This window comes from Quercus robur, chromosome 7, assembly GCF_932294415.1.
Source record: "Quercus robur chromosome 7, dhQueRobu3.1, whole genome shotgun sequence".
Lineage (NCBI taxonomy): Eukaryota > Viridiplantae > Streptophyta > Magnoliopsida > Fagales > Fagaceae > Quercus > Quercus robur.
Window position 1 is genome coordinate 37,874,007 of NC_065540.1, and position 17,161 is coordinate 37,891,167.

At 36.3% G+C, this 17,161-nt stretch overlaps 1 protein-coding gene across 5 annotated transcripts; it reads left to right on the plus strand.

Moving 5' to 3' along the window:
• The first annotated feature begins 10,028 nt into the window (after positions 1-10,028).
• LOC126693316 (pentatricopeptide repeat-containing protein At1g30610, chloroplastic-like) lies at positions 10,029-16,794 on the plus strand. 5 transcript variants are annotated; one of them, XM_050389255.1, is made up of 4 exons: positions 10,029-10,396; positions 10,505-10,563; positions 14,936-15,107; positions 16,326-16,794. In XM_050389255.1, exons 3-4 carry the CDS (start codon positions 14,973-14,975, stop codon positions 16,725-16,727), a joined length of 537 nt encoding a protein of 178 aa, XP_050245212.1. In that variant the 5' UTR covers positions 10,029-10,396; positions 10,505-10,563; positions 14,936-14,972; the 3' UTR covers positions 16,728-16,794. The 5 variants fall into 5 exon arrangements, 3 of the variants coding, with proteins under 3 accessions (XP_050245212.1, XP_050245211.1, XP_050245210.1); XR_007645305.1 differs by lacking the exons at positions 14,936-15,107; positions 16,326-16,794 and adding an exon at positions 12,616-13,175; XM_050389254.1 differs by having other exon boundaries at positions 10,029-10,563.
• The last annotated feature ends 367 nt before the right edge of the window (positions 16,795-17,161 follow it).

Genomic DNA, 17,161 nt, shown 5'->3' on the forward strand with positions numbered 1-17,161 from the left:
TTATTTTTCTTGGTTCATTTTGCTTCATTCAGGATCTTGCTCTTTGGAGCACGATTGGTCTAGGTAGAGAGCAAAATGGCCTTTATCTGTTGGACAACAAGTTCAAGGTTTCATCTTTTGTTCCAGCTTCTTTTTCCTTTTGTCAGTCTGCTTGTACTTAGCCAAATTTGTGGCATTTTCATTTAGGGCATTCTTCAAGTGGTAAACTTGATCTCTTGAATAAGGTTGTGCCTTTTGTATAGTGTAATAAGACAGTACATTATGACATTTGTCCAATTGCTAAGCAAAAAAGATTGCCTTTTACTTCAAGTACTAGTATTTCTTAATTTCCTTTTGATCTTATTCATTGCGATCTATGGGGTCCTTTTTCTGTTCCTACAATGCATGGTTATAGATACTTTCTCATAATTGTTGATGACTTTTCTAGATGCACTTGGGTTTATTTGTTAAAAGCTAAATCAGAAACAAAGTTTCTGCTATCTCAATTTTATACTTTGATTGAAACACAATATAACAAGAAAATTAAATGCATTGGAACAAATAATGGTACTGAATTTCTAATGAAAGACTTTTTTAAATCCAATGGCATTATTCATCATTTGAGTTGTGTAGAGACACCTCAACAAAATTCCATTGTTGAGAGAGAACACCAGCATAACTTGAATGTTGCAAGATCACTTAAGTTTCAGTCCAATATTCCTTTGGAGTATTAGGGTGACTGTGTTCTTACAGTAGTGTATCTCATAAATAGGACTCCATCTTTTGTTCTTACTAACAAAACTCCTTCTGAAGTTTTGATTGGACAACTTCCTTCCTTTTCCCATCTAAGGGTTTTTGGTTGTCTTTGCTATGCTTCAACTTTACATCATGGCAGACATAAGTTTTCTCTAAGAGCTACTAAATGCATTTTCTTAGGCTATCCTTTTGGCATTAAAGGTTACAAAGTCATGGATCTTAACACACAGTCTATTTTCATTTCTAGAGATGTTCAGTTTATGAGTCCATTTTCCCTTTTCATTCCCCAAATTTCAATTTTCCTTCCTTATCTTCCAATTCTGATGCACCTTTTCCTGTTTTACCAACTCCTTTGGATGATGAGAATACTACCTATGTTTCCCTACCTACTGACATTACTTTTATTGCACCTGCTATGTTCCCTGGCACACTTAATGCAAACTGTCCTACTTCTGTTTCACCTTTATCCATTGATTCAGCTCCCATAGACCCTCATATTCCTTCACTTCCTGACCACACTTCTCTACCCATAAGAAAATCCACTAGAGTCCATAAGGCCCCTTCCTATTTACAAGATTATTCTTGCAATTTGCTTGTTAGTAAACTTTCCTTAGGTGCACCTTATGATCTTAATCATTACCTTTCCTATGCCAACATAAGCACTTCCCATAGAGCTTTTGTTTCTGCCACCGGTGCTGAGGTTGAGCCTGAGTTCTTTCATTAGGAAGTTGGTTCCAAAACTTGGTAGGAGGTTATGGATAAAGAAATTTCTGCTTTTGAGCTCAATCATCCTTGGGATATTGTACCTTTACCTAGTGGGAAGTCTCCAATTGGGTGCAAATGGGTTCATAGGATAAAGTATAATCTTGATGGTTCAATTGAGAGATATAAAGCCCGTTTGGTAGCTAAGGGCTATACTCAACAAGAGGGGCTAGACTACTCAAAGACTTTTTCTCCAATTGCAAAGTCTGTGTCTGTTAGGGTGCTTTTGTGTATTGCTGCTGTGAAAGGTTGGGATTTACATCAATTAGATGTAAATAATACTTTCCTACATGGTGATTTACATGAGGAAATCTATATGTCTTTGCCACAGGGGTTTCACAGCAATGGGGACTATCTTGCACTTGGTAATGGTGATGGTAGACCACTTGTTTGTAGATTAAGGAAATCTTTATATGGTTTGAAGCAGGCAAGCAGACAGTGGCATGCCAAGTTATCTACTACTATCACAGGACTTGGTTTTATCCAGTCAAAATCAGATTATGCTCTCTTTGTGCACTCTAAAGGTTCTTGTTTTACAACCCTTTTGGTGTATGTGGATGATATTTTGATTACAGGAAATGATCCTAAGTGTGTTGCAGATTTGAAGCATCTTCTTGACATTAAGTTTGGTATAAAAGATTTAGGTTCTCTAAAGTACTTCTTAGGACTTGAGGTAACAAGAAATGCTAAGGGGATCAGTCTTAACCAAAGAAAGTATGCTTTAGAAGTTTTGTAAGATTCTGGTATGCTAGGGTTTAAACCAATGAAAACACCTATGGAGTAGCATTTGAAGTTGTCTAAAGATGAAGGTCAATTGATTGAAGAGCCTTCTTTGTATAGAAGGTTGATAGGAAGGTTAATGTATCTAACATTAACCAGGCCTAATATATGCTATGCAGTTAATAGATTGAGCCAGTTTCTAAGTGTTCCTAGGAAGCCACACATGTTGGCTGCACAAAGGGTCTTGCAATACATTAAAGGAACTCCAGGCCAATGGATTTATTTTTCAGTAGATTCAGATTTCCAATTGAAGGCATTCTGTAATGCAGACTGGGCAAGCTACCCAGACACAAGGAAGTCCTTAACTGGATATTGTGATTTTCTTGGAAATAATTTAATATCTTGGAGGTCAAAGAAGCAATCAGTTGTCTCTAGATCTTCAGCAGAAGCTAAGTATAGAGCTATGGCATCAACTTGTTGTGAAATCACTTGGTTGTTTTATTTGCTTGAAGATTTCAGAATTCAATATACTAAGGCAGCACTCATGTATTGTGACAACAAGGCAGCATTACATATTGCCGCAAACCCTGTGTTTCATGAATGAACAAAGCATATTGAAAAAGATTGTCATTTGACTAGAGAAAAAATACAAGCAGGAATGATTAAGACTTTTCATGTGAGAACTAATTTGCAGTTGGCAGACATTTTTACAAAGGCACTTGGGTCACCTACTTTCATGAATTTGGTGAGTAGATTGGGTTTGATAAATGTTTTTAGTTCAAGCATACAATGTCCAAAGTCATTCCAAGACTCAGTAGCTGTGCCTACCTCAGAAGCAGCTCTAGTCTTGAGGGGGACTGTTAAGAAAAGGGTTGAGAAGCAGACTATAAAGAAAGAATCAAGTCTAAGCAAATCTAAGGAATCAAAGAAGGAAGGTATGAAGAAGGGTGGTTTGAAGTCTGTGAAGTTGAAGAATAAGAAGAGCTTAAATGACAACAACAAAAAGAAGGCTTGTAGCAAAACGACAACATTTTGGGTTAAACAATTCAAAAGATTGCTTGTAGTTTTGAGAAGTTAAGTTATGCATATGAGTGTCATGTGAGACTAAGTGTATGTTAGTTAGAAGTAGGGACAAATGTCATAAGGTTATTGGTTCTGTATTTGAAGGGAAGTTAGTTTTCTTTCCCGCCTAGAATCAGTTGCTCTGTTTTTGTATATAAAGTTAGAATAATTTTTTTTAAAGAAAGTTTCAAATTATGGCGTCTACTCTTGATAATAGTTCTTTATTATCAAACTAAGACACATTGTATGCAATAAACACCATCCATTGCAAACCATTTGTTGTGAGCCACTAAGTGGGCATGGGGTCATCTCCCACCAAAAGCTCATGAATTCCTTTTAGGCGTAAATGCACTTTTAGTCCCTATATTTTGACGTTTTTCCATTTTAGTCCCTACATTTTATTTTTTCCACTTTTAGTCCCTAAAACCAATTAACGCCCTTCATTTAAGTCCTTCAAGCTAACTTCCGTCACCAATCTAATGGGAACACTGACAGATGAATAAAATAATATTAAAAATTTACTGTAGCACCAACACATCAGCCTATAAATTTAAAAAATTAATTTATTAATTTTAACTGAATAAAAAAAATAAAAACAGAATTAAAAAATCATGTTCAAATGCATCTTCATCTTTTTGAAAGCCCAGACCCATTCTTCTGGATCTTTGCCCAGAATAAAAACACATGTTCTTCAACAACCCTCCACCACTACCCATAGTGAAACCCATCCTCACCACTACAACAACCCTCCGCCACTGCCATGAACCTGACCCACAACAAAATTCCTTGCCACAATAGCTAACCCATAGTGAAACCCACCCCTAACACCACGGCAACCCCCCACTACCACCACCACATCAGTCAAAAACCCAGCCACACCCACACCCACACTCATCAAAAACCACCATCGCCGTAGCCACCCAACACCACCACACAATAAAACCGACAACCCAATCAAATGACCCAAAAACTCAAATCGGCGTTCAAGAAAGGAAAAGGTGGAGTCCAGAAGACTTTGCACCAGTCGTTCAAGAAGAAAGAGACTTCGATTCTAGTCCAAGTTCGGAAAGGCGTGGACGAGTTCACCGAGTTGCAAGCTTGCATTGTGCCTAATGACTCGGCCCTTTCACACTTCAGGTTCTCCCTCGACCAACGAAGAGCAGAGCAAGGGGTAGATCTTCAAGGTTTTAATAATGGATGCCATGGATTCTTGATCCAGAGAAAACGATGGGAGATATTTGAGTTTGATTTTGATTTTGATTTTGCAGGAGAAAACGATGGATTCTTGGTTCGTTGTTGGAGATTGATTTTGCAGGAGATCTGTATTTTTGTGATTGTTGGGTTTTGTTCTCATTTGAAGATTGCTATGTGTTTTGCATGTTTGGTTGCTTAGAAAATGCAAGAAGAGAGACAAAAATATTGATTTTTTAAAGTTCTGGGCAAGGTTTGCTGGGAAGAAAATGAAGAACATGATTAACGTTGAAGAACACATGTTTTTATTCTAGGCAAGGCTTGAGCATGGTTTTTTAATTCTGTTTTTATTTTTTTTATTCAGTTAAAATTAATAAATTAATTTTTTAAATTTATAGGCTGATGTGTTGGTGCTACAGTAAATTTTTAATATTATTTTATTCATCTGTCAGTGTTCCCGTTAGATTAGTGACGGAAGTTAGCTTGAAGGACTTAAATGAAGGGCGTTAATTGGTTTTAGGGACTAAAAGTGGAAAAAATAAAATGTAGGGACTAAAATGGAAAAACGTCAAAATGTAGGGACTAAAAGTGCATTTACGCCTTCCTTTTATTATATGTATATATAAGCTAATTTTTTATATTAAATATTTTAGATGGCTCCTTCAAAATTTTTTTTTTTTGAGAATCAAGACTTGATTTTCAATAAAGTAAATCAACCATGGTCGGTTAACAATACAGAATGGAGGTGTGGAGGAACATCCTTCATCCACATCTTTAAACTTGCGACATGTCGTGCATGTTTTGCAAGGTCATGAGCAATAGAGTTGCCAAGACTACGAATGTGGTTTTTGCTGCAGCTACGATGTGACCAAAGGGAGCTAGTGAGTCTTCCTTGTTCTGTAGTGCTTTGATTATCAATTCTGAATCCCCTTCTAACATGAATCTTGAAAAGCCAAGTTCTGTAGCAAAAGAGAGAGCTCTTGCCGCTGCATAGCTTCAACCAGGTCCGAAGAGAAAGGGAGTTGAATCTGCTCTGATAGAGAGGCCAGCACCTGTCCAAAGCCATCCCGAATAACAACTCCCAGACCTGTCTTATTGATGTCCTTGAATGTTGCCCCGTTGAAGTTAATTTTCAAGCAGCCATCAGGTGGAGGGTGCCATGCAACTTGGGTTGGTGTTGGGGTGACCATCTGAGCTCTTTGATCTCTACTTTCCTTTTGGAAGCCTGTTAAGGATTGTTGAGAAGTTTGAAGTACCTGCAAGATGGGGTGATCTTTGTTGTTCACTCTCAATTGGCTCCTTCAAAATTGATTTGTGTATACTGTGAATATATATATATATATATATATATATATATTAGAATCAAAGCGTGAAGATATTTTTTAGCATTTGGAATTGATGGTTTCTCAATTATCTCTTTAAGCCTTCTTGTGTTATAGCTCATAACTCACAACCTTATTACAACTCTTAACTTTCCAATTAATTAAAATATTAAAATGAAATAAAACAAGACCAAAATAACATGATTTTCTCATGGCTGAACAAAAAAGTCAAGTAAATCTACCGTTTGTTTTGCACTGTGTTTTGGAGATTAAGACAAAATAGTTCAGTTTTTTCTTTTACACTTTGCTTTTAATCAAAGATAAGTAAAAAGTGTAATGTTTTTCCTAATCCTAGCTTATATTTATTAATTTTGATAAATATTTTTTGTTATACATCAATTAGTTTATAAATAATAGATAATTAAATAAATAAAACTTTATTTGCAGGTTGAACATATTAATTAACTTTTTACACCATTGTTTCTTTATTTATTCATTTTGCTAACTTGGTTATCCAAAGTTCTTCTAGCATCTAACTATTGCTTCGAGTGTGTAATCACCTGGAGCTCCAGGGACGGACCCAGGATTTCAATCTAGGGGGTCGGAGTATAAGCAAAAAAAAAAAAAAAAAAAAAAAACTTCAAATAGACATCCATATAGCATTCACAAACTATAAATACACAAAGGCATTGTTTTTTAATACATTAAGATGCAATCATCTACCAACAAAAACAAAGAAAAAAACACACAAAATAATATTGTTTTTTAATAATAGGGTGGCTAGGATTTTTTTATTTTTTTATTTTATTTTTGTGTTTAAGCTATTGTTTTTGTTAAGTTTTCATGGATTGGATGGTTGCTAGCTAGTTGAGCTAAGTTGACTAGGCTGATTGAAGAAGAGAGGGGCCTAAGGTTTTGAAAGAGGGGGGCCCAACTACAAAAATGAAAAATATAACCACTGAAAAAAAAAAAAAAAAATCTTTAGGTTAGGGGGCCCAGGCCCCCTTGGGTCTGTCCTTGCTTGTCACACACACATGCCTGGTAATTGTACAGAGGGACCTTTTGGTATTGGCTCTAAAATAAAGGTTAGGATTTTTGAACTTAAGGCCTCATAGATCTCAAAAGGCATTGGGAACCACTAAACTAATTTGCTAGGTTTTCTACACTACTATACATAGTGTCTTTTTGGCAAAGATTATTTTTGTCAACTTATTTTACTATTCAACTTATTTTGGCTACTATTCATGAGTCACTGTACTATTTTAGCTAACTTTTACTTTTATTTACAGTACTTTCAGCAAAAAGTTTTCAATTTCGACAAAAATAAGCGGATCCCAAACGGGCCCATAATATATATTGTGTATATATAAAAATTAATCATCACATTTTTATTTGACATTTCAAAGATAAATTTTTGACTTCATCACTGTTCATTATGAGGGTCTTTACCTATTACAAATAAGGTATTTGTGAGAGTATTTATCAATCACTAATAAAGTATTTGAAAGAGCGCTTACATATCATAAATAAGGTAATTGCCAAAGAATTCTATTATAACAAATAGGTTAGCATTATTCGTTGTGTGCATGTCATCATCGATAATAATTTGATAGGCTAGCTGTTGTGAACACACACACACACTCAAGTTACAATCGGGGCTTTTAGTGTATTCTTGCACAACATAGACTCATACAATCCAATCCAATCAAATCTACACAATTTGGGTATCTTAATCTCACACATATTTAAATATCTACTATCCTCGTCTGGGCTCACATTGTGTTCTAGTGTTCTCAAACCACATGGTGTAATCAGGTTAAATATGATACCATTTGTAACAACATGAGGAAATTGCTAGTCACATATGCGTTTATACCCATAAAGGACTAGTTAACTTACAATTGAAGCTCCTCATAATCACTTAACTAATGTGGGGCTTAGCAAATGCCTGCACACCCAATCCAATTACTAATGTCTTGATCAGGGTTCGCGTTGTGTTGCATTGTCCCTGAGCTACATAGTGTTACTAGGTTAGTTCTAATATCATTTGTATCGACTCAAGAAAAGTGCTAATCACATACACTATCACATTCACAACCCAAATCTATAGCCTTATGGACTTAATCATATGACCAAAAACTAGCAAATTACACATATACAAAACTATTCCACGTAAATATATATAAGATATGACCCAACCATATAAAAAATCAAAATAAAAAGCACTTCCATCAAAAGACTCAATTACACCAATTCAATTCTAAAAATGTTCCGACATGAATAATGTCATAAGATTTCTAATAAAGTCTCGAAAGCACCATAAAAGTTCGAAACAAATGCTAACAAGTGCCCTTAAGGTATTGGTTAACAATTCATTTTAAGAAAGTTTTGACATCATTTTTATGGGAAATGAAAAAAGTTGTCAAAACATTAATTGTTTTTTTTTGCTTTTCCCATAAAATTTTTATTTAATTGGATTATTAACCAACGTACTAAGAGCACTCGTTAGCACGACCCAATAACTAAAAACAACAAATCTACGACAACCTACTTACAATAACTTTTCCTCAATCTGAAAATTTTGGAATGGGTAAGCTTGATAGTTTAGTAAGCACATATGTATTGTATAGAACTAGTCGCTAATCCATGCAATGCACGGATTAGTTGAGCAAAAATTTTAAATTTTAAATTTGCCTAAAGTTATGATCACTTGAAAAAATAAGTTACAATATAAGGGGGGAAAAATAATAACACCAATATGTTTTGACATGGTTTTTATAAATATTAAAATGTTGATGTGACATTATTTAAATGCGAAGTTAAAATTTATTATTATTATTATTATTATTATTTTAAGAGTAATGCTACAATCACAAATTATTGATGTGATAAATTCTTATTAGTTTTAATATGGGCCCACCACTAACATCATATTTATATTTATCAATAATTATTTAAAAATTACTAAAATCACATCAGTTGTTTGTAAAAATATTATAAATTAATTTATATATGTAACATTGTTCTTATTTTAATAGTCATATAGATATTTTGATTGCTCTTATTTTAATAGTCTCCTAGATATTTTGAATGTCAACAGTACACCCCGTCAATCACATAAGATATTTATGATAGGAACCGATGATAAGGATTAAAATAGACGGCCTTTTTTTCAAAATAAGGACTGGGGTGAAGTAGGGGTGTCAATGTTCGACCCAACCCGCGAACACGACACGAACCCAACACGGGTTTTTTCGGGTTAGGGTTGGGCTTTAATGGGTTTGGGTCATAAATGGGTTGACCCGAAAGCGACACGATAAGAAAAGTGTCATAAGTGGGTCAACCCGCGTAACCCGCAATAGACACGTTTGACACGCCAATTTATTTGTGTCAACCCAAAATGACTCATTTAACACAACCCGTTTAACTCGTATAACAAATTAATATTTATTTTATTTTAGATTTGTCAAATACCTTTTATATCCAACATATATTTTAAATTTAAAAAGAAAAGTGAGTAATTATAAAAATTTACAAGGGATATAATTGGAAATTGAAACTTTACAGACCCTAGAACTACTAATTCTTTTTTTTTTTTTTTTTTTTGGCATAGAACTTGCACAAATGAAATTGGATGAGCTTGTGGAAGATGTTATGAATTTGGACATTAACAAAGAATCTATGGATGGTAATTGTGGTCATAGTCTGGATTAGTCTGCTGTTTGCTCAAATTCTTTCAATATTGATACTTAGCATTTGGCGAGTTCCAAGGATATTATATTTTTGTTGAGCTATGTTATTTTATTTTTGTTAAACTTTGTTATTTTGAATTTGGGTTGAAGTGTATGCACTTCTATGGAGTGTAAAAAACTTATTTCTAGATGAATGTTATATTTTTGTTGAACTATATTATTTTGAATGTGGGTTGAAGACTTGAAGTGTATGCACTACTTTTTGGGATGAAAAAAAAATTATTTCTAGATGGATGTTATATTTAATATCTTGCAGGTTGAAATAAGTTGTGTTACATTCGTGTCAACCCAATACCACTTGTTTATTAAGCGTGTCAAATGGGTTGGGTTAGGTCAACCCGCTTTATTAACAGGTCGGGTTAGGGTTGAAGGATCATGACACGATTATTAAATGGGTCGGGTTAGGGTTGAGCCATTTAGTCGAATACCCCTACCTCGACACGACACGAACCCGACACGCTAACCCGAATTGACACCCCTAGGGTGAAGATAAAAAGTATGAACCGGGCCAAAGTATCGGACGAAAAGTGCATTCCCCGAAAAATAAACACAAAAAACCAAACATACAAAACAGATAACGTCAAAATACAGGAAAAATACAAAATAAAAAGACATTTTTTTTTTTTTTTTTCTAAAGATAATAACAGAAGGGCGAGTTGGGCGAAAGTGATTCTGATGCCGTGTTGAAAAATCCGGCGATGGAGACTGGTGGCAGCAAGTCGGAGGTGGTGGCTGCAAGGATAAGCTCGGCCACAGCTGGGCTTGAGAGAACAAGAAAACAGAGAGAGACAAAAGAAATTTTAAGAGAGGAGAAGGCCACACCGGCATGAACCGCCGGTGGCAGTGGCGAAGGTGCACACGGATCGGCTTGAATGACGTGTCAATTTCTGAAGCATTGGATTTAATAGATGGTTGAGATTTGAGTAATTCTAAATCCTTATCTTTCGGTGGCACTGGCAGGCTGTGCGTGGGAGTGGAACTGAAACTCAGACGGTTTTCCTTGTAGCCATATTGTTCCTGTAAGTTCAAAATCTTTTTTGAGTTTCTTAAAACTTGAATTCTCATCAGCCTCCTTTGTTGTTGTTTATGCTTTTTGCAATGGTATTTTAACGAATGCGCAAATGGGTATCTCTTATTTTGAAAGAAACGGTATTTTTGCTTCAAATTGTACCTGGAATTCGTTTTTTTTAAATGGGGTTTTGATTCCTCGGAGACCCATCTTCCCTATTGGTCTAACTGTGAAGAAGGTCCATGTTTTTGGTGTTAAAGTACAAAACTATGGAGCAATTAATGCTTTGTTGAAGGGAGAGTCTGATATCGATAATAGGTTGGTGGGTGGTGGGATTCTGGAGAAGGAGCTTCAGTTTAAGCCGTCCTTCAATGAGTATTTGAAGGCTATGGAGTCTGTTAGAGTTCGTAGGTTACTATTCCTAAAGCTGTGGCTGCTACATTGGAAAGTATTCAAAGGAATTTCCTTTGGGGGTCTTCTGAGGGGAGTTTCAAATATCCTTTGGTAGCTTAGGAAAAGGTGCGTTTACCCGTTGAGATGGGTGGTTTGGGGATAAGAAGTGTGGTGCCTTTTAATCAAGCTTTATTAGGGAAATAGCTGTGGAGATATGGTCATGAAGTTACCCTCTCTGGCGGCGAGTTATCTCCACTAAATATGGTGAGGGTCAAGGGGGGTGGAGTACTAATGCTTGCAGGAGGACTCATGGGTGTGGCCTATGGAGAAGCATTAATGAAGGGTGGGAGAGCTTTTCTAAGCATCTGACTTTGTAGTGGGTGAAGGCACTCGTATCCGCTTTTGGCTTGATAGGTGGATTGGTGACAATACTCTAAAAGATCTCTATCCTGAGCTCTATGTGTGTTCAGCGGTTAAGGATGCTTGTATCTCTGAGGTTTTGTGGATTCCAGAAGGGGGTACTGTTAAAATGTGGAATTTAAGGTTTTATAGAGCTTTTGAAGATTGGGAGTTGGTTGCATCTTATTCTCTATTTTAGCTTATCCAAACTCGTATTCCTTGGGGTGATAGGAGAGATACTCTTTATTGGCGGCTAAGAGGTGATGGTAAGTTTGGCACTTGGTCTTACTACCATGCGATTCGGGGTGCTTCAAATTCTTTGTTTCCTTGGAAGGGTGTTTGAAAACCAAAGATTCCTAAGTGCGTGGCATTCTTTTTGTGGACAGCTGTACATGGTTGGATCCTCACTTTGGATAATCTAATGCTTACGGGTTGCCCTTTGGCTAATAGGTGTTGTATGTGTTGCTATGATGGGGAGTCGGTAGACCACCTTCTTCTTCATTGTCTTGTTACCCATTCCCTATGGACTTCTATGCTTCAGGCCTTTGGTATTCATTGGGTTATGCCATGATCGGTGGTGGGTTTGTTATCTTGTTGGCATTAGTGGCTTGGGAAGCATAATTCGGACATTTGGAACTTGGTTCCAGGGTGCTTAATGTGGATTGTGTGGTTGGAACGAAATTGTCGATCCTTTGAGGACAAAGAGAAGACGTTGCATGAGTTAAAGGTTTTATGCCATTGTAGTCTTTTGGAGTGGTCTCGTTGTTGGGGTTTTACTAATTGTTCTTCTCTCTTTGAGTTTTTGTCCTCCCTTAGCTTAGTTTCCTGACTACCCTCTGTTTGTTGTGTTGTTTGTTTCTTTTTTTCTTGTTTTTCATCATCATGAACTTCTTGTATTTTTCACTTTTCTCTCATTTATAATAGCTTTCTGATTACCTATACAAAAAAAAAAAAAGATTCATAGAATAAGAGGGGGAAAGACTACATATAACCAATCCCCCATTGGTTAATGAGAATCCATGGCCAATTCTAATTTATTGGGATTAAGGCGTAGTTAAGTTTAATTGAATTGAGTTGAGTTGAGTGTGAGCTATCTTAATTAATATTATAGGATTTCATTGTCTTGAGTGTTGATGGATCATTGGCTAATCTATATAATGTTTGAACTATTGTTCTCCTTTGTCTACCTTTCATAGTGGTTCCTTACTCTATATCTATATATATATTTTGCATAGCATACACTCTTATCACTTATAATTTATTTTCACAGAGTATGCTTTTCTAGGATGCACGGATCCAGACACGGGTATAGGTATGGGTATGAGTACGATATGGCGACACGAGCAATTTTTGAAAAATTATAACATGATACGGCAGATTGGACACCATTACGACATTGGTATAGCACCCCAAATGAAGTGTCCATGCATCCTTGCTTTCCCTATCACATAATAAAGTATAATATATGCAAGGTGGATGAGCAGCATTATGCTATCTCTGCAGCACACGTGGAAGAGGGAACAAGAGATGCAACTGAAGTTGGACTCTAGAAGTGGTCGAAGATAAAGCAGAGCAGCTGAAGATAAATGCCTCAAGTGTCGTATTTGAATTAATTAATAGTTTCGTATTTGAATTAGGATGTTGTCATTAGTTGTTGTTATCAATAAACTTCCTGGAGATAGGACTCATCTTATTATCTTGGATAGACTTAGCTATTAGGTTGGTTGTTATCTTTTTAATTGTGGTTATCCCTTTATTTGAGTTAGTCGTGGTTGATGTATTTAAACTAAGAGTTATGGAATAAGAGGCAAGCTGATAATATTTACAGAATTCCTTTCTTTTCTCTTTGTTTGCACTTGGGCCGAGTCAACCTCAGTGTTTTCAGTGGGTTTGTTGATAGTCAGGACATAGCTCTCCACCCCATTGGCTAGAAGCTTTTGGATAGATTGAATAGAGCCATGTGTCACTTTACCTGTTTTCTCCCCCTGTAAAACATACTTCTTGTCTTTACTCCAAAACTCCATAGTGAGATTACTCCAATCATGCAAAACTTTTCCAAGGCCTTGTAACCATTGCATTCCCAAGACAAGATCTGATCCTTGCAAATCCAACGGGTACATGTTGGTTCGAAATTGGAAGCCTTGAATTTCCACAGGTACTGCTTGATAGACTTCTTCACATTGTAGCCTTTCTCCATTGGCTACCATCACTTGAAAAGTTGCTGCCGGTGCCTTGCAACATTCCATTCGTTTGGCAAACTTCCGTCCAACAAAGTTGTGAGTGCTTCCGCTATCAATGAGAATGTGCAAGCGCCTCCCTTTTATTAAACCTGTCACTCGCATGGTTTGCGGAGTGGCTATACCAGATAGAGCATGAAGCGAGATCTCTGGAGTAGTAGCTGATTCTTCTTCCTCGTTACTTGCTTCCTTCACTTCAGCAGATTCCTCTGCATCTGCTACCGTCTCCAAAATAAACACTTGTTGTGTCTTGCACCTATGTCCCGGTCCAAACTTTTCATCACAATTGTAACATAATCCCTTATCCCTTCGTGCTTGCATCTCTGTCCAAGAAAGCTTTTTGAATGAGGGGCTGCTTTGAGTTCGTAAACTAGAGGATGGTGATGTCCCTGCCTTGCTCCATCTAGATGGGGGACTTGGTAAAAGAGCTGGCTGGGTTGTCGGTAGTGGGGCAGATTTGGAAGGGAATGACACACGTTTAAGAGGGCATCTATACCTTCACGTATTGCTGTCAACTCTTCCTTATGGCCATCGACTTGCCTTCGAAGTGAATGGCTACTGACTTCTAGAGCAGACAGTCGATCATCATTGGTAGTTGATCGTGTGGATGGTGGTGGCTTGGAAGTCATCTAGCTCTGATACCAAATGCTGTGACCCGGTTGAATGAATAGAAATAACTAGTCGTATTCGAGGCGACAACCCTCCAAGAACAAAGAGAAAAGAAAGGAATTCTGTAAATATTATCAGCTTGCCTCTTATTCCATAACTCTTAGTTTAAATACATCAACCACGACTAACTCAAATAAAGGGATAACCACAATTAAAAAGATAACAACCAACCTAATAGCTAAGTCTATCCAAGATAATAAGATGAGTCCTATCTCCAGGAAGTTTATTGATAACAACAACTAATGACAACATCCTAATTCAAATACGAAACTATCAATTAATTCAAATACGACACTTGAGGCATTTATCTTCAGCTGCTCTGCTTTATCTTCGGCCACTTCTAGAGTCCAACTTCAGTTGCATCTCTTGTTCCCTCTTCCACGTGTGCTGCAGACATAGCACATTACCTCTGGATTAAGCGACTTAAGTTCTTTTTTTTTTTGGTGGTGGGGGGGGGGGGGGGGGGGTGTGGGTGGGTGTGCTGGTCAAAATATACAGGTTTCTTTCTGCCTCTTTGATCTGCAAACTAATGGAATGCAATATAGCATATAATGGTGGTCCTTTGTTTTTTGTCCTACCCAGTACAACATTCCTACAGTACCCTTGGCCCTTTTCTTGGGATTTGCTGTTAGCTGATAATTTTATTGTCAGTCATCTACAAGAAAAGTGTATGGATGATTACAGGGCTCGTGTGATACCAGATATCTACACATTCAACACCATGTTGGATGCATGCATTGCAGAAAAGAAGTGGGATGATTTTGAGAATATTTACAGAGGGATGCTGCACCATGGTTTTCACTTCAATGCAAAATGTCATCTTCGGGTGATATTAAATGCTTCTGGAGCTGTAAAGGTATCTTCCCTTTCCCCCTGTTATTTCATTTCATGGCATAAGGTTAATGCTTAGGATATAATTGAATGGTGGAAAATAATCTGTGGCTAACTCTGATTAGTTGATTGAGGATCCATAGCCCGCCGCAAAATTTTGAGGCCAAGGCATGGTTACTGCTGTTGTTTTTGATGGGGCATAATACTTGTTTGGACATCTTATGGAAAGGAAATGTTCATTTGTTATGGTGTTTATCCATTGGAGCGAATGGAACATTTTCCATATATAAATATAATAGTAAAATCAAACAAATAATATTTTCAAAAAACCCAAATCTGATCCTCTATGTCCAAGATATTTAGATTTAGTTCAGATTCTATTGTAAGCAGAGTGTATGTTCATTAAGTGCTATGAAAGGAACAGGGAGTAATTAAACTCTTAGGGATATCTAGATATGCTGCCAATTAAAATGGAAAGAACAAAGAAACTATAATATTGGACTTCAACACTGAAAGAATAGAAAAAGTGAAACTGATAGTATGGTAATGCAAGGGTCTAAACTTTGGTTTTGGGTTATGTTGGAAATTTATTATCAAAGATATTCCCTGGTTTACAAACAATCATGCACACCCATGCACAAACGTCCATGTTCGTTTGTTTGTTTGTTTTTGTTTATAATTTTTCTCCTCTGAGCATCATGACATCATCCGCCCTGCTTTGTCACCCATTGTCTAAAACATTGACAATCCATACTCATCTTAGTGACGTCCCAAGGATTCAGTGTTTTTGAAAGATGATCTTTTAGCGATATCATACCAGGAAAAAAAGATCTCTGATTATATACTCTTCATATATATACTAACTCTTAAATATTTTACCTATATGTTTCTCTCAAAAAAAAAAAAAAAAAATTACCTATATCATTCAAGAGTGTTTATGGAGTTTTACATATGTACTTGTGTGTCTCTCTTGGCCTTCTTATTTATTTTGTTCTTATTTTTGTGCACATGCATGCATGCTTACACACAGATGTGAGTTCCAGAATGAGATGTTTAATCATCAACCAGAATCTCTCAAATGGGTCTGGCATAACTAGAATCTCCAAAATCTCTCTCACACTGCATGTCACTTGGTGTTTCCCTTCTGTAGAATACTAGGAAATGAAAATCTCCTTGTTAGTAATTTAATTTAATCTTCAGTTTCTATTTTTATTCATTGGTGGGAGCTATGCATAATTGCCAGGGAGTGTTACTGGAAACAACTTGGAATCACTTGGCCAAGGCAGATAGGACTCCACCACCTGCCCTCGTCAAAGAAAAGTTTTGCATGAAGCTAGAGAACGATGACTATGTGGCTGCTCTTGCCTGTATAACTAGTCATTCCATTCCTGAGTTGCAGGCATTCTCTAATTTGGCATGGTTGAATTTGCTTAAGGAAAATGCTCACAGGTTTAGTAAGGATGCTCCTTTTCGGTTGATACAAGAGGTTAGCATCCATACTAACAGAACTGAATTGTCAAACCTAGCAGTCCAGAATCTCATATCAGCTTGTAAAGAATTTTGTAGGATTCATATGACATTAGCTGAGATTAAAGAAATCGAAACTGTTTGTAGTGCTCAAACTGAATTAGCTTTTAAATCCTGATTAACTATTATTTGTGTTCATCTTTACCATTATATAACAGAAACAAGCATTCCTACTTCTTAGAGTACCTAGTGCTTGAGGGTGTGTTTCATATGTATATATTGTCATTTACTTATTTTCATAAAAATATAATTTTGCATTCTAATATAATGTACCAGAGTACTAAAGTTTCATATGTATATATTGTCATAAACTCTTCCCAATAAAATTGTATATTATATGCCAAAGGTTTTGTAACCAATACCATTAATTGGCATCTTTCCTAATTAAGGAAAACTAGGGTTCAAATTCCCCTTTCTCCACTTTTTGTAACAATTGATTATATATATATATATAAAAACTTAAGCTATAGTCGAAATAATATCCTATCGTGTATTATATAATAAAACTTATGTCATATACATTAAAATAATTAGTATATTTGCTCTAAGTGA